This window comes from Choloepus didactylus, chromosome 1 (genome assembly GCF_015220235.1).
Source record: "Choloepus didactylus isolate mChoDid1 chromosome 1, mChoDid1.pri, whole genome shotgun sequence".
Lineage (NCBI taxonomy): Eukaryota > Metazoa > Chordata > Mammalia > Pilosa > Megalonychidae > Choloepus > Choloepus didactylus.
The window spans coordinates 5,038,137-5,064,207 of record NC_051307.1 but is presented as its reverse complement, the minus strand read 5'-3'; the positions used below and the strand labels follow the sequence as shown (position 1 = coordinate 5,064,207).

Below are 26,071 nucleotides of genomic sequence, written 5' to 3'. Positions count from 1 at the left end.
GGGCATGTTGAAATATCCCTTCTAAGATGAAGGATAAGCTGTTGCATATGGCCCCTTTTAGGACCAAAAAAAAAGGCACATTGGCTAGTTGGCCTGTTTGGATTCTGGCGACACATTTTCCTCATTTGGATGTCCTACTCTGGCCAAGTGACCAGAAAAGCTTCTAGTTTTGAGTGGGGACCAGAACAAGATGAGGCACTGTGACAGGTCCTGGCTGCTGTGCAAGCTGCTCTGCCACTTGGACCATATGATCCAGCTGATCCAATGGTGCTGGAAGTGTCAGTGGCAAATAGAGATGCTGTTTGGAGCCTTCGGCAAGCTCCTATAGGAGAATCACAGTGCAGGCCCTTAGGATTTTGGAGTAAAGCTTTACCATCCTCTGCAGATAACTACTCTCCATTTGAGCAACAGCTTTTGGCCTGTTATGGGGCCTTAGTAGAGACAGAGCAACTTAACCATGGGCCACCAAGTTACCATGAGACTTGAGTTACCTATCATGAGCTGGGTGTTGTCCAACCCACCAAGCCATAAGGTTTGGTGTACACAGAAGCACTCCATCATAAAATGGAAATGGTATATATGAGGTAGGACTTGAGCAGGTCTGAAAGTACAAGTCAATTACATGAGGAAGTGGCCCAAATGCCCATGGCCCCCACTGCTTCTACCTTTCCTTTTCTTTCCCAGCCCACAGCTATGGCATCTTGGGGAGTTCCTTACAATCAGTTGACTTAGGAAGAGAAAACTCAGGCCTGGTTTACAGATGGTTCTGCATGATATGCAAGCACTACCTGAAAGTGGACAGCTGCAAAACTGCAGCTTCTTTCTGGAATGTCCCTGAAGGACAGTGGTGAGGGGAAATCCTCCCAGTGGGCAGAACTTCAAGTAGTGCACCTGGTCATTTATTTTGCTTGGGAGGAGAACTGGCCAGACATGCATTTGTAAAGTGATTCCTGGGCTGTTGCTAATGGTTTGGCTGGATGGTCAGGGACTTGGAAGGAACATGATTGGAAAATTGGTGACAAAGAAGTCTGGGGAAAGGTTATGTGAATAGACCTTTCTGAGTGGGTAAAAAACATGAAGATATTTGTGTTCCATAAGAATGCTCACCAGCGGGTGACTTCAGCAGAGGAAGATTTTATTAATCAAGTGGTTAAGATGACCCATTTCTGTGGATACCAGTCAGCCTCTTTCCCCAGCCACTCCTGTCATTGTGTGTATGTGTGTTTATGCAATTTTATTGAAATATATTCACATACCATACTATCATTGAAAGTATACAATCAACTGTTCACAGTATCATTATATAGTTGTGCATTAATCACCACAATCAATTTTTTGAACATTTTCATTACTCTAAGAAATAAAAATAAATATAAATATAAAAGTAAAATGGAACACCCGAAACATCTCATACTCCTTCCCACCCCCCATATTGTTCATTTACTTTTGTCCCTCCTTTTTTCCACTCATCTATCCACACACTGGATAAAGGGAGTGTGAGCCACAAGGTTTTCACAATCACATAGTCACACCGGGTAAGCCATATAGTCATACGATCGTCTTTAAGAATAAAGAATACTGGATTGCAGTTCAACAGTTTCAGGTATTTCCTTTCAGCTATTCTAATACACTAAAAACTAAAAGGGGATATCTATATAATGCACAAGAATAATCTCCAGTGTGATCTCTTGACTCCATCTGAAATCTCTCAGCCACTGAAACTTTGTTTGTTTCATTCCACATCCCTCTTTTGGTCATGAAGATGTTCTCCATCCCAGGATGCAATGTCCAGGCTCATCCCTGGGGGTCATGTCCCACATTGCCAGGGAGATTTACACCCCTGGGACTCATGTCCCACATTGCCAGGGAGATTTACACCCCTGGGAGTCATGTCCCATGTAGGGGGAGGGCAGTGAGTTTACCTGCAGTGTTGGCTTAGAGAGAGAGGGGCCACATCTGAGCAACAAAGAGGTTCTCTGGGGGTGACTCTCAAGCACAACCATCAGTCAGCTTAGCCTCTGCTTTGTATTAATAAGCCTCATAAGCACAAGCCCCAAGATTGAGGGATTGGCCTACTACAATGGTAGCCTCCAATGCTTATGAGAATATCAGGAATTCCCCAGGTGGGGAGGTTTAATATTTCCATTTTTTCCCCAGTCCCTCAAGGGGACCATACAAATACTTTTTATTCTCTGCCCGAATTACTCTGGGATATATTGAGGTTTCATGCTATCCTGTACAAACCAACCAGATCTCACCCCCTATTCAAGGTTCCATGTAATTATGGTGTTTAAGTAAACTGACCATACAAGTTACATTATATAGTGTGCTACAGAAAATATAGATTTTCCACAAAATAAACATCTCTTCCTGTGGTCTCACACAGAAGTTGAAGATTTAAAACACAGTATCATCTTTTTCCCTTTAGTCTGGTTTACTTTAGTCCTAACCAAGTCCATTTTGTTCATATCTCTCATTAAAGTCTGTTCTCTTTTTCAGCTTCTTTAACATTTGCTGTATGGAGTAATGCTGACATTCAGAGCTGCTGAACTCTGGTTCTGAGTCTCAGGTGTCACATAGGTACCCAAAGTTCCAGGGACCAACGTGGTTATGCACAAACAACTCATCTCAGGATTTAGAAATAACCATTACAACTCATGAATAGAAGTGTCTGCAGTAAGAGCTTACAATCTAGGAACCTTTACCATAAGCCTTCCTCTGATATCTTATGCTGTCAGATTCAATTCTCAGAGTTTGCACATTATAGTTAGTTCATATTAATGAGCCATTGTAATGTTTATCTTTTTGATTCTGGCTTATTTCATTCAACATGCTGTCCTCAAGGTCCATTCACCAAGTTGCACACCTCACAACTTCATTTCTTCTTGCCTCTGCTCAATATTCCATTATATGTATACACCACAGTTCACCGTTCCATTTGTCAGTTGATGTTCTGTTTGGTCACCTCCATCCATTGCAAGTCATGAATTCTGCCACCATGAACACCAGTTTACAATATCCACTCATGTCCCTGCTCTCAGTTTTTCCAAGTATATACCCAATAACAGGGTTGCAGGACCATATGGCAACCCCATACTTAGCTTCCTGTGGAGCCACCACACTGCCCTCCAGATGGGCTGCACCATTCTACTTCCCCACCAACGGTGAGTAGGTACAGCTCTCTCTCCACATTTTCTCCAGCACTTGCATCCCTCTGTTTATTTTTAAAATAATTTTTTTCATACACCATACAATCCATTCTAAATAAACAATCAATGATTCCTGGTATAATCACATAATTATGCATTCACTGCCACAATCTATATGAGGACATTTCCATTTTTTCCTCAAAGAAAGTGGAAATGGAGAAAAAAATGAAGAGTAAAAATATGAAAGATTAGAAGAAAAATAAAAATAAAATACAATGGAAAGGTCAGACGACACCACCACGAAGAATCCCATATCACTCACTTATATTCCCCTCTTAGAGACTTTTAGCTTTGGTATATTGCCTTTGTTACAATTAATGGAAGCGTCTTACAATGTTACTGCTAACTATAGATTCTAGTTTGCATTGATTGTATTTTTTTCCCCTATGCCATCCAATTTTCAGCACCTTGCAATGTTGATATTCATTTATTCTCCCTCTTTTAAAAGTATTCTTATATTTGTACATTTAATCAATGTCATTGACCACTCTAGGTTTTGCTAAGTTAAACAATCCCAGTCTTTATCTTCTATCTTTCCTTCTTGTGTCATACATGCCCTCAGCCTTCCACTTTCAACCATACTCACACTCATCTTTGTTCAGACTCCTTACAATATTGTGCTACCATCACAAAGTATTGTGCTATCCATTTCTGGATCTATACAGAGAATCCCGTTGAACCTTATGTACTCCTTCAGCATCAAATGACCATTTTCTAACTTCTTTCTATCTCCTGACAATCTGTGTTCTCAACTTTAACTCAAATTTCGCTCATCAATGTTAGTTTATATTAGTGAGTCCATAGCATATCTGTCCTTTTGTTCCTGGCTAATTTCACTCAATGTAATGTCTTACTGTCTACCATTTAGACTTTTGGATTTCATATGTCACGTCTTATTTTTATTCCACCCCCCTCCTCTTACTGATAGTCTTCATTTCTACTCTCTTCTCCAAACCTCTCTCTCTTGTCTTTTCCTTTCTGTCTGTAGTGGTCCCTTTAGTGTTTCCTGTAGAGCAGTTATCTTGTTCACAGACTCTCTCAGTGTCTGTTTCTCTGAAAATATTTTAAACTTTCCCTCATTTTTGAAGGACAGTTTTGCCAGATATATAATTTTTGGTTGGCAGTTTTTCTCTTTCAGTATCTTAAATATATCATGCCACTGTTTTCTCGCCTCCATAGTTTCTACTGAGAAATCTGCATATGGTCCTATTGAGCTTCCTTGGTATGTGGTGGATCGCTTTTCTCTTGCTGCTTTCAGAATTCTCTCTTTGTCTTTGACATTCGATAATCTGATTTTTATGTGTCTTGGAATAGTTCTATTCAGATGTATTCTGTTTGGGGTATGCTGTGCTTTTTGGATCTGCAATTTTATGTCTTTCATAAGAGATGAAAAATTTTCAGTGATTATTTCCTCCATTATTGTTTCTGCCCCTTTCCCCTTCTCTTCTCTTTCTGGGACACCCATGACACATATATTCATGCACTTCATGTTGTTATTTAATTCCCTGAGACCCCTCTCATATTTTTCTATTATTTTCCTTATCTGTTCTTTTTTTGTATAGGATTTCATATGTGCTGTCCTCTAGTTCCCGAGTCCTTTCTTCTGCTTCTTCAAATCTATTGTTGTATCTCTCCATTATGTTTTTCATTTCTTCTATTGTGCCTTTCATTCCCATAAGTTCTGCCAATTGTTTTTTCAAATTTTCATGTTCTTCTTTATGTTTGCCTGATGTCTTCTTTATATCCATCATCTCTTTTGCCATATCTTCCTTCAACTTGTTGATTTGATTCTTGAATTAATTTAGCATATTTGCTTGAAGATCTTTAATTATTTGTTTCAACTCCTGTTTCTCATTTGAAGTGCAAGTTTGTTCCTTTGACTGGGCCATATATTCATTTTTTTCAAGTGTGATTCATAATTGCTTGTTGTCTAGGCATCTGGTTTCCTTGATTACCCCAATCAGATTTTTCCAGATCAGACAAGCCCAGGTCTCAGGAAGAGGGTGTAATCAGCATCATGTTTCCCTGAGGATGAGACTCAGAAGGTTGTCAGACTTTCCTGTGAGGCCTCTAGACTCTGTGCTTTTCCTATCCTGCCCAGCGGGTGGTGCTTGTCAGTCCTCAGTTTCCCACTGGCATAAAGAGGTCCACTGCCTTTAATTCTCAGTAGACCTGTCCTTGCCAGGAGCTGAGAGTGTCAGAAGGCAAGCTTAAGCTGTTTCTGCTTTTTTTTCCTCCCAGGCCCTGGGGTCTGAGTTCTCTGAGGGAAAGCAGCCACTTGAGCTGGGCCCCACCTTTCCCTTTTCTTTGGGAAGTAAAGACCTTTGGGGATTTATCTTCTACACTTGAGTTTTTCTTTTGATTCTGACTATCTTAACTCCACCCTTGCGTGGGTCACCACTGACAATTGAAAATGCCTGAGGCTTTCTCTAATGAGCTACTCGGATTGAGAAGAAAAAAAAAAAAAAGGAAAAAAGAAAGAAATCCCCTTTTCAGAGCCAGTCCCCAGCCCCCCCAGATACCAGTCAAGAACTGGAGGATGGTGCCCAGTTCTTTGTGCCCCTTTTCTTGGCACACAGCCCTTTTCCAGTATTCTGAGCTCAGCTAACTCCAAAAACCCCTATTTTTATTTATGTATTTTTTTACATCAGTCCCACCTTCTCTCTGCCAGGAGGAACCTCATGGTTCTTTTCCTGTTTGCTCCAGGTTTATCTGTGCTCATGGCTTGTATTCAGTAGTCCAAAGTTGTTAATTAAAACCACACTTGGGGCTTGGTTGAGCTACCTTTCCTTCCTCCTTACTTGGAGGAACTGCTGCTTTTTCCCACAGGGAAGTGTTTCAGCTCAGCCTGCTATGCTGGTGGGGGAGAAGTGCCAGCTCCGCAGTTTGTGGAGCTTTACTTACAGTTCTTATGGTGCCATCTCAGCTCTTCCATCCATTGCAGTCTGGTGTACCGCATGTGTCCAGTCACAGATGTTCCCTAACAGTTGTTCCAGGCTATTACTAGTTGTTCCAGGCAATATGCTAGTTGTTCCAGAGGACTAACCTGTGTGTGTGTGTTTGAGAGAGAGTGAGAGACAGGGGATGGGTTTGGGGAGGGAGGATGAAGAACACACGCATTCACACACTCATGCACACCTACAGACACTGTCTCACTCACATATCCTTACCCTCTCACACACTTATACTCATGCATGCACACTCTCTTGCACACATACACTCTCATATACACTTACACTGTAACAACACTCTCACACACACTTGTACTCTCATGCACACACACACACACATATACACTCACTCTCTCTCACACACTTACATTCTCACACACAGATATACACACTCACACTTTCACACAAACACTCTCTCACACACATACTCACATTCCCATACAGGACCCCAGAGGACTTTCCAGAAGAGTTTGCAGAGCATCTCTTGGAAGAGAACTTGGGTTTTCCCACCGAGTTCCCAAGGGAAATCAGAGCCCACTGGGGTGGTAGTTCCAGGGAGGACAACTTTGGCTGGACATCAGGAGAATTTCCACAGTGAGCCGCCTGCTTCAGGATCACATCCTATGGTTTTGGGAGCATTTCCACTGGTGTCCTCCAGCCTTTGTGTGCACATGAGTCTCCTGAGGGGTGGATGCTGGGGTCCCCTCCCCTAACACTCTAGTTCTGGGTGAGGCTGGGAATCTGCATCTTCTGGAGTGTGCCCCCTGCCCCCTGATTCCAAGGTAGGTGTCCTCACCCACACCCGAGAAGCACCGTCTTAGGGAGCTGCTGCTGTCAGAGAGGCTGCCGGGACTGGTGGGAAGCCGGGCCCGATGACCTGGGTCCCTTCCAAATGCAAAGGCTCACCCTTTCACAAAGGCCCTCGCCAGCTCTTCCTCGTGACCACTGTGTGGCTTTCCCTGGAATCAGGCTGACCCTGCTGACCTCGCAGGGTGAAGGCACCTCCCTGCCGCATGCCCCCATCTCCCTCACCAGTTGGTGAGCAGCTCACCTTTCCCTGAGAGAGCAGAGAAGGCTTCTGGTCCGGTCCCCAACTCGAAACCCCTAAGTACCCACACACTGCCCAGCCAGGTCATGGGGTGGATGTCTCACCTCCCACCAGGGCAGCTACCTGGAATACCTGCTTCTGCCACCCCTGCCTCTCCCCAGTCCCTGAGACCAGGTGCGGTGACCAAGCCCCCGAGCCCTGCCCCACCTGGCTGCCTGCTGAGCGGATGTGCAGCTGGGATCGGTGAGTGACGCTGCGTTTGCCACCCTGCCTTAGACCAACGTCCTGAGCCAACGAATGACTGCACCGTCTGTCCCTCGGAGCACAACTTCCACCTCCCAGGACAGCACTGCGGTTTGTACATTTGGTCCGTAGGATGACGACAGACGTGGAATTCTGTAACGGAGTCTGTCGAACCTCTGTGAGGTTATACACATATGGTCCCAGAACTCAGACCTTGTTTTGAGAAAGGCCATTTGGGAGTCATCTGATTCCAGGCCCTCCTCTTACAGGTGAAGGGAACGAGGCAGAACTCGGCTTAGCCAGGCTCACGCAGAGCAGGGAGCACAGGGAAAGTCTGGGGGAAAGCTGGTTCCCAGGGACGGGAAGCACATCCTCCTCTTGTGTACTTGTGTGGGTGTGTGAGCACGTGTGAGTGTGCAAGTAGGTGTGAGTGTGTGTGTGCATATGTGAGACTGAGTGTGGGCGTATGGACGAGTGTGGATGTGTGAATATGCCTGTGTGTGAATGTGTGTGAGTGTGAGTGTGAAATGTGTGTATACGGGTGAGTGATGGTGACTGTGAGGAAGAGCATGAGTGTAAGTGTGCATGTGGGTTGAGTGCATGTGACTGTGCATGTGTGTGCATGTGTGAGTGTGCATCAGTGTGGGTACGTGAGAGTGTGCCATCCCTAAACCTAGCATTGCACGGCCTGTGGTCTCCCTTGTTTCTTGGGTCTCGGACACCGTTTCAGGCCGGATTCTGGATTTCCTGCCCTGAGGACCCGCCTGAGGAACCGGACCTCGGGGGCTCTCTGGAGGGACCCACAGAGCTGGGCACACCCTGGGAGTGGCGCACAGGATGATCTGGAGAATTCTCTCCCCACTGGGTGAAGCGCAGTGGATATTTTCTCCTCAAAGAGTTTACTCGGAAAAGGCAAATGTGGAAAAACCCTATGGCATCATGCAGAAAATATGCATGAATAATATTGGGAGGAAAATACCTTACTGGGGGTTAAATTAAAAAAGCACATATGGGCATTTTTTCTTGTGCCTGTATGAAATGGAGATTGAGGGGGACACCAAGCTGCAAAGAGACTCTCAATTTTGAGCTTTACAATGTAACATTAATTCCTGATTTCACCTTCATACATTATAGGAACAAAAATTCTAACAGATGATGTATTGAGTAATAGGTCCAGATTGACTAAATTATAATACTTTTAAGTTTATTCTGCTAGAGCCAATCAAATTTTTATTTCCTTAAATATTATATTAATAGCTTTAAAATTTATTCTTTTCTCATTAAAAAAAATTTTTTTAAACCTCATAACCACAGCTTAGGGTTTAATACTGCACAAAGCTTTGATTTTCCATAAAGGGTGAAGTCTTCCAAGGAAACTCATCAACTTAGAGATTAAACTCCTGAGAATAAAAGATGTGGCAATGTTGATGCCGGAGTTAGGAGAGAAGCTCCCCTTTGGAAGAATGTTTTTCTGTATTTAGAACACAAGGGAATTGCACTTTTGAACCAGACAGCAAATGGTTCTCTGTTAACCCTATTTGAAAGTGTTCTCATAAACCCTTCCTAGACCATCCTCACCCAGTGTTAAAAACGGTGCTTCCATTTTCAGTACCCCTCAGTGAAAGCAATCCAACAAAGTAGCAAGAAGCCATCCCAAGCTCTGAAAGTACTTGATATGAAATCAAAAGATCCATTTCACATAGCACATGATGGATATCACCGAAATAAACAAATCACCTCCACGCCTATCTCCTCTAAGCGTTTCCTTTTTTTTTTTAACACTATGGTCCCTTTTGACTTTTGTCCACATTTATACAATTTTACAGGGATGTCATCTTCATGGAGACAAAATTGTATGAGTTGTTTTCTTGACTTCACATTGTTAGGTATTTTTTTTCATGCTAAATTGTCATAATGATCATTTGAATGTCTATGGAATATTGCACCCTGATGCTCTGTGATAATTGACTTACAAGTTCTCCTGCGGTCGTTTGATTCTCTAATTTACCATTTCAAGTCACGATGAATGATGAGCATATCTATGGACTTGGCTTCACCGCCCTCAGACCCGTTCTCGGGTGGGGACGGACGGGTCAAGGCGCGTCAAGGCGCATGGACACTTCTGTGGCTTGGGCTGTGTCCCCGAGTCGTTTGAAGGATGCTTTTCTGAATCTGATGGACCACTTTGATTTGATGCTGTCTTCTCTTGCCAGTTCAGAGCGATCGGGTAAGAGAATACCTTGTCCTTGATGGAGGGAGTCAGATTTGGGTCTGAAATGTGCTTTCTGCGTAACAATGAGACGGGGGCCCGCGAGGTGGGGCTCCGGCCGTCGGCTGCTCACCTTTCCTGAAAGACGCCGTCTGTTTGCCGTGGGAGTCGGCCGTGACAGGGGAGAGGGACGGCCCCGAGGGGGATCGGCAGTGGCGGTGGCAGGCCTTAATGAGCAGCACAAGGGGCTGCTCCCCCGGGGGCCGGCGCTCCCTCTGAAGCCGTCGCTGCTGCAGCTTGCAGAGGATCAGAAACGCCCTTTCTGCGCTCCTGCGGCTCAGGCCCTGCTGTGCACAGCACGGGAGAGACCAAGACGGCTGCGATGGAGCCAGGAGCCCCGCGCCACCCTGGCCGGACGGTGCTCAGGCCCCTTGGGCTGGCTCTGCTGGCTCTGCTCAGCGCAGTGGACCCCAGCCAGGCCAGCGGCTTCACAGGTAAGGGGCTTGGGCCGGGCATGGGGGGCTCCCCAGGACAGCACCATCTGCCCTGAGATGTGGGGCTTGGTCCTTCTGGCCAAGCTTCCCAGCAGCCGCAGAGGAGTGGAGCGGGCACCACCCGGGCAGCCGGCCCCGAGGTGGAACGGGGCACCAGGTTCGCTTGCGGAGGGAGGTCGAGGCTGCGCCAGGGGTAGGGTGCCTGGGAGCCACCCGGGTAGCTGGACGGAAATGCAGATTCACAGCCAGCGGGTCTGAATCAGGACCGGAGCTGCTGAGCTGCGCTGCTGGGACCAGGCTGGGAGCCTCAGGCTGGCGGATTTCCTGAGCCCTGGGATGTTAGGGTCCTCAATTTACAGACCCAGCTCGCTGGGGCCCTGCCCAGATGCCACTGCTCTCCCAGGGCAGAATCTGGAGCAGGTGACCCGGGCTGCTGGTGCCTCTCCTGGAGAGTCTCTCTTCCTCTCGGGGAGGCAGGACGAGGAAGGGGAAAGGGCTTTGGGCTCTTACACCCATCTTCCCTGTTCCCCGGACGAGCAGCCTTGGGCTCTGCCAGGCCCTGGTTTCCTCGTGGGTAAAACGGGGATGAAAACGGCTGACGGGGAGTTGAGGAGCCAGTGAGGGCACCTGTCACAACCGCCAGAAGCCCAGGGTTGACCAAGCAGCCATTCCAAACCACGCTGTGTTTCTGAAACCCCAGATTTTAGGGGACGGAGATGGCAAATCTCCTTTTAATCGTTTCCCTTTTATAATCTGTCTTATTTTGTAGGGAATTTAGACAGATCCGTTCTGTTTCTAAAATTAACTTTATTTGATTTTAGTTGAAGAGCCTTTTCATCCACAAGCAGGATTTTGGTTTAATAGTGATTTTTTGAACTTGATTTTCCCTTTGGAATGGGTAACGTGGAAACCACCCAGCCCCATGGCATATCTGTGATATGGAGAAGCTGGAGGGGGTCTTTTGGGGAGTTGCAAGACCCCTCATGCCTAAGAGGAGATGGGGAACAGAGGATCCCTGGTTCAGCAGAGCTGCACAGCTCTTTGCTCTTAGCTCCAAGAGCCGTGAGGTCTGAATTGAATTCTCACTCTGTGTCAGGCGCTGCCTTCTCAGGTGTGATTTCACAGACCCGTCTTTCACCCAGGACACAGCTATTGTCACACAAACTACAGGAAGGGGCACTGAGAGGGCAGTGAACGTGCTCAGAACCACAGCTGTTGTCGGGAAAGCTGGTGAGCACGCCCCTCGGGCTGCCCCAGGGCCCATGCTCGCTCCAAAGCTTTCCCACCTCTGGGACCAGATCCCAGGAGTCCCAACTTCCACTCTCATGGCTCTTGAAGGGATTTGGATGCAGGGTCCACCCAAAGGCCTGGAGATGACAGGGGGCCTCGGGTAGGATGCGGAAAACAAATGGAACGGATGCCAGGCAGAGTTCTGCAGATGTGTACGTGTGTGAGTCTGTTGTGTGTGCTTGTGTATGCATACATAAGTGTGTACATACAACTGCACGTGTATGCACATGTGCATGTCTGTGTGCCTGCATGTATGTGTGCACATGTGTGCATGTCTGTGCGCATGCATGTGTGTGTTCTGTGTGCATGCCTAAGTGTGCACGTGTGTGTGCATGAGTGCATGTGCATGCATAAGTGTGCATGTGTGTGTGTGTGTGAATGTGCATGATGTGTGTGGGGAGGAGGACTCTGCTAATGGTCAGATGGAAACTTGTCAAGCCACAGGAACTCTCTGGAGACAGGGAGATTTAACCTTAATTAATGTGCTGGCAGCACCCCTCAGGTTCAGATGCAAAATAAAACAATCCAGCTCTGCCTCCCTACTTCCTCACCACCCCAAGTCCTCAGGTGTTGTCCTGCCCAACATGATCACCAGATCGAGGACCGTGTTCATTCTGGCCGCTTTCTGCAGCCCCTCCCCCAAGGCAGCTTAAGCCCTCTATGGATTTCTGCCCCCACCCCATATAAGGAGGACCCCCCTCCTTCCCAGCGCTGACTGTACCCAGCCCCTCGTGAAGACGGGTAGGGGGCTGTCCCCGTTCCAGAGGCTGCACGGATCCCACAGTGGGAGTCCCTTTGGGGGTCACGGTTCCCCGTGGAGCGGGTTCCCTCTGGCCCAAGCCCGTTAGGCTGACATCGTCCCGACAGCCACAGAAATGTCTGTAAATCTTCTCACAGACGCTTTAAATATTTGTTTATTTATCTTCCACCTCATTTAAAGAAAGGGTGATCTTGCATGAAACATTTTAGGCTTTCCGAATGTATCTGTTGAGGAAATTGCTGCACATTCATTTCCCAGATGGCGATTTGGAGGCTCCTGGAGATTGAGAGGTCTGTGTGATTCCACAGATACAGCATCAGAAATCCAGGTGCAGACGGCCACGAGCCGCAGATTTTTGATCCCTCGTCTGTGCTCTTCCTTCAGTGTATTGTCAGAACCCTGGGCTGCAGGAAGCCTGCAAAAGTGGGCTTCGCAGCCTGCAGGCCCCGCTTCATGCTTTATTCCTGCGAGTTTCTGAGCTCAGGGAAAGGCCCTGCAGATGAGGCGGAGGCTGGATTCTGACGGCTCCGTGGAAGCACTGGGCATGGCGGGGAGGACTTGCAGGAAACCAGTTGTGTTGATCCCAGCTGCTGGTTCTTTCCTCTCTTTGCATCCTGGTCCTGCCCTCCCCCTCCCCCCCGTAGAGGACGGCCTCTCCTTGCTGAGCTACCAGCTGTGCAGCTACCGCGTGACCCGAAACGTGCAGAGGGTGGTGGCCGTCCAGGCACCCCAGGCGACCGACGCCCCCTGCGGCGGCTGGATCCCGTGGCGGCGCTGCCCCAAGACCGTCTCCAGGACCCAGTACCGCGCAGTGGAGGTGCCCGAGACCAGGAACGTGACCCGCTGCTGCGGGGGCTTCGAGCAGCTCGGGCTCTACTGCGTCCTGCGTGAGTCCCGGGCGGCCGGGCTGGGAGGGGTGGGGCTGTCCCCCGGGACTTCTTAGTCACCTGGATGGTCCCATTAGCCCTGGGATGTAGAGTCTTCTAGAACCCGGGAAGTCTTGTGGAAGCACAGGTCACGGGCCCCCACCCCAGGGGGTCAGGGGTGGAGTCTAAGAATCTGCCTTTCCGGCAAGCTCCCAGGTGAGGCTGTGCAGCCGGGACCCCACCCCACCCTGAGAACGCAGATCGGGGCAGAGGTTCGCAGATTTGGCAGCACCCCCGGGGCTGGCAGCTCTGAAAATGCCGAGGCAGGGGTCGCCCCCAGTGGCTGGGGCGGGATGGGTCTGGGGCATAGTCATCTGGTTCATAAAAGCTCCCGAGGGTTGTTAATGTGCAGCAGAATTCGAGAGCCCGCCTTCCAATCTCTTCCCTGGCCATGATCAACCTTTTCTTTAAGAGCTGGAGGCAGAATGTTTTATTCCAGTAAAGTCCGAAATTGTATCCTGATAAGTGAGAGGGATGGGAGGGGTCCTCCTAGGGCCCCCCACACTTAACTGCCTAGAGGTCCCCAAGGCAACACGTGGGAGCTCCGGCCCCCCTGTTGTTTTGGAAGCGGCTGCTGTGTCAGGGTCTCCGGCCGGGTTCCAGGCCTGGCTCTGTCCCCTGACACGACCCAGGGAACTTTCCAGATGACCCCGTCCAGGGGGAGGTGTGTGCGCCTGTGTGTATGAGACAGGGACGTGAGTGAGTCAGGAGCAGACCCCACATGCGTTCCTGCGCAGTCAGAAGGTGCCCCCACCCCATTGGGGAGGGGAAGTGAGGAGCACATGGCTGCACTTACATTCCCACAGGGCCCACCCCGAGGCCGGGGGCTGCTGCCCATGGTGAGGGAAAGGCCAGCCTGGGGGCCTGGGAGGGGGACCCCAGATGGCCCCCCATGACCCGAGGCAAGGGCATGGACCACTCCTGGCCCCCTCCCCAAACCAGGGGCTGCAAGTTGGAGGGTCCCCCCAGAACACCAAGTTGGCTTGGCACGGTGAGTCATCTCGTGCATGACCTTGGGTCCCCCAAAGCGTCTTTCCCAGGGGACAAGGATGGCCAATGTTTTTCAGTTGAATGTGCTCAGAGGGCCAGGCTGAGGCCAGGGTCCTGACGGGGCAGGGCTGAGTGGTTTAATGCAGCCCTCCTCTTTTGGGGTGTTAAAATGACACCGCCACTCCCACCTCCACCTGTACACCCTGACGGGGCTAGCTCACCTCGAGGTGCAATTGCTCAGGCCCTGTCCTCATGCCCCTTGGCTCCTAAAGGGGGACTTGCAGGGAAGGGGCCTCCAGATCCAGCCTTGGTGGCCTGGCCGCCCACCCCAGGGGTCCTGGGGGGGTCCTCCCTTCCCGTTCTTGTTCTCCCAGTCTGTCGGGGCTGCACGGACAGGGCGGCCAGCTGGGAGCAGCCTCTCTTCCTGGGAGGTGGCGCTGGGCTGGGGTCCTATTGGGACCCCCTGGCTGTGAAGGGCGAGGGCAGAGGCCTGTGGGAGAAAGTGGGCCCGGCCTGGCCCGCCCGTCCTCCCCTGCCAGGGGCAGGAGGGGCCCCTAGGGATGCTAATCAGTGGCTCCCCCCACCCCCCCGGGGTCCTGCGTCAGTGCAGAGCCTTCCCCCTCTGTGGCATTTCCTGCCCTGGGAGGAAAACGCTTCTGCCTGTTAAAGGAGCTCATCCCACATCTGCATCTCCCCCTCCCTCTCCACAAACACCTCTGAGGGGTCGTCAGCCCACCCCCACCCCCAACGTTCAGAGCCTAAATCACCAGGGCGAGAACATTCCACTTAGAGCCCCAGGGGCTCTGGGAGCCGCGGGAGCTGGTGTGGGATGTCGGGGAGTGGGGCTGTTGCAGGAGACATTGCTGGGAGCCAGGGGTCCTGCAGTGGGGTTCTAGAAGGATCTCCCGAATAGCAGCCGGGAGGCAGCCCCCTGGGGCCAGAAGGAAGGAGGAGGGGACGAAGCGGTCCCCAGACGGCCTCCTTCGAGCAGCCCAGCAGCAGGAGTTCCTCACTCCCAATTTTTTCACAATCGCCCCAAAGGATGGGGGTCACCCCCAAAGCCTGCTCCACGCTCCTTTGCTGAAAGCTGGGACGTTAGGGCTCATTCGGAGACGCCTCGGACGGGTGGCTGCTGGGCCCCAGAGCCGAGATGGTCTCAGACGGGGGCTCTGATTCACGTCGAACGAGGCGGGGGCCAAAGCCCGGCCATGGAGACATGAGGAACAGCCTGGAAATTGGGGGAAGAGAGGATGATCTCCTCTGGGGACAGGGCCTCAAGCTTGCCAAAGTGTGGTGTGACACATCTCAGCAACACGGTGCTCCGAGCCCAGACGTACCCGAGGCAGCTGCGAGACCCCCAAGTGCCTCCTTTCCACCCCCCTCAACAACAAGGTATCTACCAAAAAGGAAGAAATTAGGTGAACACACGGGATAGTTCTCTCGCTCTAAATGACTTTTTCAATTTTTAAATCCAGATTTGCAGCGCAGCAGTAAGTAGAACATTACTTTCTTTAAATGCATTTTTCCCTAATTGCAAAAATGAATATGTGATCCATGCAGAAGATTTGGAAACACAGAAAAAGCACAAAGAAGAGGAATTACCCTTAAGTCCGCCATCCAAGAATAACCACCATTAGCATTTCTTCTAGACTTTATTCAGTGCAGACATTTTATAGCATCGCGGCTACTCTGCTCAAGATCTTTTGCAGCACACTTTTTCCATCAGCAGTTCATCCTGAACACCTTTCGAGGTGGATAAACATTCTCCAGGATGACTGAGGCACATGGAATGACACTTACAAACGCGTCGGCCTTGCTTAAACTAACTCCCACACTTAACACCAAGCGTGCAACGTGCATCATAAGGAACGTCGCAACGAACGTGCTCTGGGACCAGCTCTGCTGAGTGCAAGTTGGATTATTTACTCAGGATGCGTCCCTGGAAGTGGAAGTTAGCATCTCAGCTGATGCTCCCACACCACGGTGACACCCCCGGTCCCTGCACAGCCCCCCTTCTCCACAGGCTCACTTCCTGGCAGGCTCTCCCTCCTTGGGGGAACCCGGGACCCCACTGACCCAGGCACGGAGCAGGGCCCGTGGGGAGACCTCCAGGACCTCCCAGGCCAGTTACTCACCACCCCCTCAGCCTTTGATAGCGTCCCTCAAACAGAACTTCTGCTGTCACCGCTGAGCCCCCGTTGCCAGGCAATGGGAGTTCCTGTTTCGTTGTTTGTGTTGAGTTAGGGGAAGGACACGCAGGCTTTTGGCTTCCTACCGGGGGAACCGTGGGCTGTTCTCTTGGGGCTTCTGTAACCGAGCCAGCCCCGAGCCGTGGCGGGGGATTCCCAGAATTGCCCAAGTTGAGATGAAGAACTTTAACTTGAAAACACTGTGGTTGTTATTAGGCAGACAGTTTGGGAAGCCATTTTGGGGGGCAGTAGCCTATAGTTTCCTTTGGTTTAAATAAACTTTTTAACTTAGAATAGTTGTAGACTTCCAGCAAAGTTGCAAAGATAATGCAGGTGGTTCTGGATACCCCAAGCTCGTTTCCCCTAATACTAACATCGGAGGTTCCCAGTTACATTTGTCACCACTCAGGAGACGATAGCGTACATCCCTGTTAATCAAACGCCACACTTTATTTGGATTCCACTATATGTGTTTCCTGATGTCCTTCTTCCATTCCAGGATCTCACTTGACATTTAGTCGTCACGTCTCCTTAGCCTTGAAACCATTGCTTTTTATAATGGGGCATGAAGCCATGACCTTTAGGTTCTTGATTAGGGATGTCTATTTTTCATGCCCCAGAGCCCATCACTTTCCCATGATTTCTCCAAGACCTTTTTAGATGTTGGGCTAGCAGCCCAGATGACTAGGAGATGAAGAGTGGGCCAAGGACAACGTTGGAAGGAGGACGTCATGGAGAGAGAACCTCAAATCCAGTCTTAGGAAGTTTTCCATCAATGATATGAGTCAAGTGGAGCAGGACAGTGCAGCCCCCAGCAGTGAGAAGAGGGGAAGATGACTTTCAGCGCACGAGCAGCCCGGGCTTCCTCTTGTCTGTCTTGGTGGTGATGTGCCCTCATCAGAAGGAAGGGCCTTCTCCTCCTTCACGGCTGTGGAAACCTTTGGTGAAGACCAGCAGGGAGACCCAGGGGGTTGGTCCTTGGGATTGCAGCCCCCCACTGACCTTCCACAGGGCTCAGCCAATTTTCCCTTGTGTCTGGGTTACCTGAGTCAGCAGGGTCCTGGATCTGCATTTCCGAGTGTCCTGTGGGCAGCTGGAGATGTGCGGGGCTCTAAACGGGTCTGGGCATTAGCCAAAGGGGGTTTGAATAGCACCCAGTCTGGCTGGCCCTCTGTCATTTGGGGCAAGGCTGGGCACGAAGGTTGCTGAGCTCACTGGCCCCTCCCTGGACCCCAAAATCGGTGTCCCATCTTCTTTCCTTCCACCTCCCTCTGCCCCCTGGCCCCTGTCTTCTCTGTTTCCTTCTGTGTCTGGTAGAAGGAGGTCCTGGCCTATTCCGAGCCCAGCTCCCCTTTCCAATTTGCATGTCCCATGACATCTGTCCTGCTGCCCTGTCTTCCCTGGGGCTGGCACCAGGCACACACTCCTGGCCGAGTTTTCCTGAGCAGAGTCTGTCCTCAAGGGTCAGCTTCTTGTCATCCCTCTTGCTAATGCTTTTCACCGGCCCTGAGTATCAGCACCCTTGGCTCCCAGCCGGTTCCCCTTTGGAGCCCATGGATTCTCGGACGATTCCAGCTCTTTGATTTCCAAGAGCCTTTTTCTTCCAAAGCCCACCCTGGCCACCACCTGCTTCCCTGGTAGTCTGGGGTCACTGGGATCGCCAAGTGACCCCCCTGGGTCCCATCTCATGTCTGGCTGCGTGTTCCTGATCATCTTTGCATCCCCAGTGGATCGCCTGGATTTCTGCATGGATCCGTCACCTGTGCAGAGCTGGGCCCCAGGGGAGGCATCTGCACAGAGCACAACGCGAATGGTGCCCCCTGGAGGTGTGCAGCCCAACAACCAGGTTGAGCGACCTCGGCTGATCTCCCTCAAACTCACCGGGGGAGTGGACGGTGCCGTCCGCTGTGCATCTCCTCGTGGCTGTCCAATCTGCATGTCAGACATGACATCTGCGCGGCCAAACTCCAGTTCCACCCAAGGTGGCTCTCCTGGCAGCCTTTCCCCACTTGGAAGCCCTGGGGCCTTCTCGATGCTTCTTTTTTTCACATCCCCCATCCCATCTGCGAGCACATCCTGTGGGTGCCTCCATCTACAAGTTGGATGCTTCTCGCTGCCTCCACCCACCAGCCCGGTCCAGTGCCGGCCATCTCTGGCCTGGATTGTTGTGACACCCCTGAGCAGGGCCCCCTGCTCAGACTGGCAGCCCCTCCCTCCCCAGGCTGTTCCCCACCAGGAGCTGGAGTGGGGTATGAGCAGACCCCTGGTGGTGCTCCCAGCAGGTGCTCCCAGGAGCCAGCAGGCGGGATGGGGCCCAGCACAGCGGCAACCTTGTGGCATTGGCCACAAAGGGGGAAGGAAGTTTGCACAGTGCCAGGCACCCCGGGCCTGGGACAGCCCACCGGGGAGGGGGCACAGAGCTGGGCAGAGCCCTCTGAGCATCCGAGTAGGGCACCAATGTGTTGGCATCACCACACAAATACTCCGAATCTCGGGGGGGCCCCAGTCCAGTCCCTCCGTGGGCCTGATCCCACCACATCCCACACCAGGACCCCAGGGCACGTGTGGGAGGGTGTTCAGAGGCATCAGGGCTGGGCACTGCGTGGCTGCCCGACTTCCCTTCCCCTCTCCAGACGGCCTTTCCCGACCTCCCAGCCTGTGCCCGGCCTCCTTCTCAGCAGCGCCAGCCCCACTGACCTCTGCCCGTCCACGTGCACATCCTTCTCCCCCCACCAGAATCAGCGCCCTTTGTGGCCCAGCGCTGGGCCGGGCACCTAGCACTGCGCCTGGCTCAGAGTGGGTGCTCGGTCAATATCTAGTGAATGAATGAATGAGTGAATGAGTGAATGAGCCATCTGGACATTCAGCAGCCAGGGGACCCCTAAGCCACACAGAAAAGGGGGCACCTGAGGCCTCAGCTGGAATGGCCTCTTCCGGGAAAGGCATATAGGTTTCTATAAATTAATATATACAACTTGATCTTCCTGGGTGTGAAGATGGCATATTGTGGGAGAACGTCCTTCTCCATAGAGATGCTCCCTCCAGCGTTTAGGGTAAATTCTCCCAGGGTCTGAGTCTTACTCTCAAGCTCTTGTTCAGTGTTACTGTCCTGTCCTATTGCTGTGAAATCTTTTCTCAAACTTTTTCTTTTGAAAAGTTTTAAATTGATAAAGAAGTTGGAAAAGACAGAAACAAGAACAATGTATAGATAGCCTTCATCTAAATTGACCAGCTCTTGCGTTTTGCTGCATCTGCCCCCATATGTGTAACCTCTTTTCAGATAAAATAGGTGTGCAGTTTTTGCCTGTTACACCATATGGAAGACAAATCCAATGGCCTCCAAGGGGCGGCCCTGCAGGGCCTGGGTGGCTGACCTGTGGGTCCGGGGACGAGGTGGCCCCAGCCCGGGGGTTCCCAGCAGGCCCAAACCACACCTCCAGGAATCCAGGCAGCGTCTGCCGCAGGTGCGAGCCTGACATCGTGGCCAGAGGTTTTGTCTCGTCACCATTGCTAATCGTGTCATTTCCCCCCAGCCCTGAATCAGTCCGGGGAGTTTGCATCAAGGCCTGGGGTCTGCCCGAAGGATGGGCTGGAAGTTTCCACCGAGCTGTGCACCACGGATGCCGACTGCCCGGGACTTCAGAAGTGCTGCCCTGCGCCAGGGGGCCCCCGCTGTGTGGCCCCAGAGCCCCAAGGTAAGGCCCCCACATCTGCGGCACAAGGAGGTGTCCAGGGGGCTTGGGGGCGCCGACCTGGGTGAGGGCGCAGAGCAGGGGGGCTAGCTCTGCGCTGGGCCAGGGTCGTCTCCCTAGCAGCTTCCTTACCGAAATCCGGCCAGTGGAATTTCTGGGGGAGAAGAGGGCTCACAGCCGCTTAGGTGCCCTGTTGAGGGAAGACAGTCTTGGGAGAGAAGTGCAATGAGCCAAACTTCCCACACTTTCCTGGGGCTCTGGTGGGGCTCATTGGAAACTCACCTGCCAGATAGCGGTGACAGTGACAGACCCCTGACCCCAGAAACCTCCGGAAGTCTGTCTGAGGCCACACATCTGGTGGGTCCCTGGCTCGCTTGTGCACACCTGGCTGGTCTGGAAAGTTCTTTTGAGGTTGTGGGCTGCACCCGGCAGAACTGGTCAGTCAAGGCTCAGTGGGGAAAAAAAAGGATGTATATTTATAGAAAATATTTATTTTAAAATATTATATATATTTGAACTTTTAAATCTTACTACATCTAAATTATTCAGTGTTATTTAAGACCACATATCATGTATACAAGTGCATTTCTTCAAGGGGAAGGCTGTCACCGCCGGCTCCCAGGCTGTCTCTGGTGGCAGATTTCCTTAGCCTCCCTCCTGCCTGCCAGGCCTCTGTCCCCTTCCTGTTCTCACCCCCGAGGCCCTAATAGGGCACCTGCCCTGGCCTGGGACCCGCAACCCATGCGCCCTTGCATTCATGCAGCTCCAGAGAAGAACCTGACAAATTTCTGGTACAATGTGACCGTCCTGGTGAAAATGGGCTTTCAGGAACTCAGTCAAGTGGACCCCGGTCTCCTGAACCACATGAGACTTCTGGGCTCTCTGGTAGGTGAGAAGGGAGAGAGAGCATGGGTGGGTTTCTTCCTGCGGCAGCTTCTGCAGCTGACATGGGGGCTGGGGGGCGAGGGCTGGGGAGGGGTCTGGGGAGGGGAAATTCCCTGAGTGGCCTGAAAATGACTGACACTGAACCAAGTTTGAATTCTTAATTAAAAAAAAGACAGCTTTCAAGGAGTATAGTTAACATACAGCAAATTGCACAAGAGTTTAAGTGTCTAGTTGGGTGAGTCTTGAAGGATGTGCCTTGTAAGGGACCCCACCCTGGTCGAGAACCCAGAGCCTCCAACATGCCGTGGACTGTCCAGTCAACAAAGGAAGACTTCGTGGCCCAGGGAAGATGGACTCGGTCCATGAGCTCCACCCTCAGTAACCTGGTCCACAAATTCCTGAAGTTCTCGCCCCTGCTTTATGGAATTCAGCAGATCCTGGAAAAAAGTGCTGGAATCCTGGAAAGTGCTGAGATGGAAATTTTTAGATGCCACCATTGACATTTTGGACCAGATAATCCTTAGTTGTGGGGGTATCCTGTGCATTGCGGAGTGTCTGGCAGTAACCCTCATCTCTCCCCACTAGATTCCAGTAGCGTCCCCCAGTGGTGACAACCAGAAGTGTCCTTGGACATCATCCAATGTCCTCTGGGGGACAAAATCGCCTCTGGCTGAGAACCACTGGTCGACACAGCTTTTGCTTTTTGACACCTTAGCTTGATCTTCCATCTGAATGGCTCTCGCCAGGTGTCGCCATCTGTTGTGGGAGCAGCAGTGGTGGACAGGGCTGGGCTCATAACCCTGAGGTGGCCTTCCTGGGCAGTGGCCTGATCTCAGGGCCAGTGCCAGGGGTGGGCAACCAAAGGCATCCCAAGGGCCTGGCACTCAGAAGGACGCTCTACAGTTGCCTCCTAAGATTCTTAATTTTAGAACAAGGGGCTGTGCATTTTCATTCTGCGCTGAGCCCTGCCCATTATGTTTATCAGATATTTTCAGATCCCAGGGTGTGTCTCACATGTGACAGGGTATGGTGGTGTCAGACACGGACTCTGGTCCCTCCCTGTTCTTTTGACCCAGCTGGCTGAGGCAGGCTCAGAACAGACGCAGCCACCCCTGTTCCTGTGCCGTGTCCAGTACAGCTGCTTGAGAGTTGGTCCAAATCCTCTACTTCACCCAGAAGCCTCCTTAACCACCCCAGCTGGAAGTAATTTCTATCCCTTCTTAGCTTTTCAGGGGCGGGGACTGCCTGATTGGCCAGTAAGTGCATAGCTCTGAGCTCGGATGGCTTGAGTTCAAATCATCAGCTGTGTGGCCTTGGGCAGGTCCCTCACCTGCCCTACCTCCTTAAATAGGAATGATCAGAATCCTACCTGAGAGGATGGCTGTGAGATTTAAACAAGGTAGTACACGTAAAGAGCGTAAGATGGTGCCTGACATGTGTGGGTTCCAAGGCGTTAGGGTCAATGGTGTTTTAAATATTGTAATTGTTGTGTGAAACCAGTCATCTTTTCATATGCGTAGCATTTCTTTCTCCCTGAAGGATGGAGCCCGCCCAGCTCAGGATCTGATGGGCAGGTGCTGGGCTTGCATTTGCTGCTGAATCAGGAATTCCTAAGAGGCCAGGTCTTGGTTCTCTTTCTTGCCCTCTAAATTATGAGTTGTTGCTCCTTTTGGGAAGGTGTCCAAAGGCTGCAAGGCGAAAGACTGTGGTTATCTCCCCAAACTCTTTTCTTGTTCCCAGTAGAGACTTAAGGTTTTGTTGAGAAAATCTGCTTTGGTGACGCTGTACTTTTTGGGCAATCACATCAATGTGCCTGACTTGGCAAGGATTCGAGTTTCAAGATAGGCTGAAATTAAAGAGAATTCATATGAGATGAGAAAAGGAATCATTAAACCTCCCCCCCCCCCACCTCTGGTAAAAAAGCAGCTGTATACAAAAGACCATGGCTTTTGATCTCTAATTCTCTAATTCTAGTTCTAATTTTCTTTGAACTCAGTTGCAAAAGACACATAGTATTGGCAGGGGAAGTGGGCTGAGAGTCCTGTGGTTGACAGCTGCTGCAAAATTTTTATGATTCTGGTTTGCAGGACTTTTATTGGAATGATTACAGATATAAAAATATTGTTGAGGTTCTTTTCTGTAGAGCAGAATGGTGTTTGCATGTGTGTATGCTCACACGTGCCTTATTAGTTTTTTTTAATCATGTTCATCTAGTAAGCACTTTGTGCAAAGGTCATTGACTTTGAAGCCTGAGGCTGATCCATTGAGTGACCTTGGACAGTTAATTTTAACTACTCTGGACCACAGTCTCCTTTTCTGCCAAATGGGGGTGCCCTCCCACCAAATGACACTCTGATTCTGGTTTCCCAGGTCATGAGTGCCCTGCAACCACTGGACTCCGCGGTCCACCACCTGCACTCGGCCAGCGAGGACACCTCCATCATGGTGTCGCAGCTGCTGCTGGGCCTGCCACAGCCGCTGCCTGTGGCCAACGTCTCCGCCATGTTGGACGACATCGTGACGCGAACGTACGAAGTGATCAACATTCAGGTGCAAGGTTGTGCTTCCCTGTGCCCTCCGGGGGAGGCTGTGAAATGGGCTGAACAGCCAAAATGGGAGGGAGGGTCCAAAGCCAAGACTATGTCCTTCATGTCTTAAAGGAGTTTAAACTCAGAGTGGGAGAACCATTGGTTGGTGTGGTTTGACACATCTTTAGCTCACTCTAGGCTCAACCAAGTTTAAACTCCAGGTTCTGAAATAAGGATTTGAGGAGAATTCTTGTTTTCTCCAATGTCACCTCCCCACTTTATTCCACTCTGTGTCTCCTCCAAACTCCCGCATGCCTTTCTCACACTTTTCAAGGTAGGTTTATCTCTGTCCAAATTGGCACGGACTATAAAATCCAAGAGCAACACAAGAATAATTGTTTCTTTAGTCCTCTGGGTTCCTAAATTTGCCTTCTCACCTCTTTCCCACTCTCCTTGTGGATGTCTTTGTACCAAGAAGCTCTTTCAGCAGAATTTGTACAAAGCTGAATTTATACTCTAAATCCTGTAGATGTGGTCTAGAAGAAATAACTTCCTGCTCCTTTCTTTTTCTTTCTTTTTTAAAATCTATGACAGGGGTTGACCAACCTTTCACTAAAAGGCCAGGCAATAAATATTTTTGGCTTTTGCAGAGGCTGCACGGTCTCTGGCTCAACTACTCAGCCATGCTGTTGTAGTGCAAAAGCAGCCATAGATGATACATAAACAAATGGGCGTAGCTGGGTGCCAATAATACTTCCTTTCCAAAAGCAGGTGTGCCATACTTTGCTGCCGCCTGGGCTACAGGAAGGATGGCTGCTTTTGTAGAAGCGTCTTCTGTGACACTAAAGATTACTGGGTTTTGAGCTCAGTGAGAGCTTGAGTCATTGCCTTTATTTTCCTTCAAAATCCACAACTGTTCTTGAAAACCAAGATAAGTTGTCCCAGTGCCAGTCAGTGCTTATCTTGTCATTTGTTCTGTCCATGCCCATCAGCCAAAGACCAAATTGCAGGAACACACCTGCAGTTGACCAAGTTTGGTGTGTGACTAGTAGAGCAAGGAGAACACACATCGCTAGAAACCACTGGGTTGCTCAGGAAGAGAGCATTAAAAAGAGCCTAGTACAGGACTTTGGCTTTGATTAGGTGATTGCAGGAAGGTCCAAGGCAGTGGGGATTTGTTCTAGATTAGATGCTGTCAGAAAACGGGAACAATCTTATGATTGCGTATCTCCGTCAACCTTATCTATAGGAAGGTTAGAGCAGGATCTATATAGAAGGTAAAGCTGTAGTTGGTGGAGAAGTCTTAGTCACTTGTTTTTGGCCAAAGAGGCTGGGGGTAATTCGTGGGTGACACAGAGGCCTTGCTTTCATCTGTGCTTAGACAAAAGTCTGAAGTGCTCTTGCTTTGGCTTCATCCAACCATGGCCTGAGAGTGACCTCATCTGAAATTGGTTTCCTGTGAGATGATTTGTCTAACAGGAGAACAAGGTGGCCTGGCTGTGAGACTGGGCCAGCTGCTAAGAGCAGGGGATGCTCTTTTTTTTATTGCTCAGTTCATAACGTTGCTTATTCACCAGGTTTATATGTGGTCTCCATCATTTCATGGCACTCAGACTCAACACAGCCCCTCAGGGTTTTGCTCAGGCAACAGCAGCTACCAGAGAGCTTATGGTGACCACAAGGTGAGCTGGTGTGGTGAGACGTGGCCAGAAGCTTGCAGGTCACAGGCCATATGGGGGTCTCCAAGGCAGGGCTTAATTCTCACTCTCAGGACCACTGCTCTGTGCACCTCCTTAGCTCACGTGACCCAAGTCCATGAGGACACTCCAAAGTTAATGAGAATGTCAGGGTGGAATGAGTGTTTCTGAAATAGTCTCCTTTTCGATAGATGTGAATGAATGCTTACACGATGAACTCAATGCCTGCTCTGGAAGGGAACTTTGTCTAAACGTGGAGGGCTCCTACCAATGCGTGTGTCACCCGGACTCCACGCCTTCGCCTCCCCCCCACCCGAACGGCACGTGTGAAGGTAAGGGCCTGGGCTCTTCCGAGATGGCATTAGGAAGGCTTCCGGAACTCACTCATGGCCAGGTGGTCCACGGAGCACAGAGCCTTCTTCCTTCTCAGAAACTGGGAAGCTTCTCAGAAACTTCTCATCTAGTTCATGAGATGGAATGATCACTCAGTTCTTTTAGGTGTTCTGGATCTCACAGTGGGTTATTCTTGCATTCGTTCTTTTGCTTAAGTTCTGTTCCCTAGATGTTAGATGTCAGTGTCCAAACATACACGAATAGAGCGTAATCTTAATTTGGGGAAATTCATAAAAGATATGCCAGATATTTACATGCATGATGTGTAAGGATGCCTGTATGCACCATTTATTGTTTAAACTGGGACACTTGATAGTGAAAGGGCATGGTTAACACTTACATGGGGACAACAGAGACAACCTGGGACTGTCCCTGGGGTCATGTGGTCCATCTGGACAGCAAAAGCCTGGGCTGGATGTGGGGGTGACTCAGCGGAGAAGGTGTCTAGCTCCGTTCCAGGTGGGAGGGTTGCCAGGTATGTGCCAGGTGCCGGGAAACGCGATTGGCCTCAGCCATGAAGGAGTGTATGGTGAAAGTAAGTACATACTTTCAAATTAGAAAACTGCA

The 26,071-nt window shown here is 50.3% G+C and overlaps 1 protein-coding gene across 1 annotated transcript in view; it reads left to right on the top strand.

Annotated features, from left to right (window-relative positions):
- Positions 1-9,563: 9,563 nt before the first annotated feature.
- Positions 9,564-26,071, top strand: part of UMODL1 (uromodulin like 1) — a 68,341-nt gene continuing 51,833 nt past the window's right edge. Inside the window, exons 1-7 of the mRNA XM_037846512.1 lie at positions 9,564-9,678; positions 9,957-10,154; positions 12,849-13,091; positions 19,843-20,004; positions 20,765-20,886; positions 23,257-23,443; positions 25,303-25,443. Of these exons, the coding sequence (XP_037702440.1) occupies positions 9,564-9,678; positions 9,957-10,154; positions 12,849-13,091; positions 19,843-20,004; positions 20,765-20,886; positions 23,257-23,443; positions 25,303-25,443 (1,168 nt within the window). The remainder of the gene's footprint in view (positions 9,679-9,956; positions 10,155-12,848; positions 13,092-19,842; positions 20,005-20,764; positions 20,887-23,256; positions 23,444-25,302; positions 25,444-26,071) is intronic.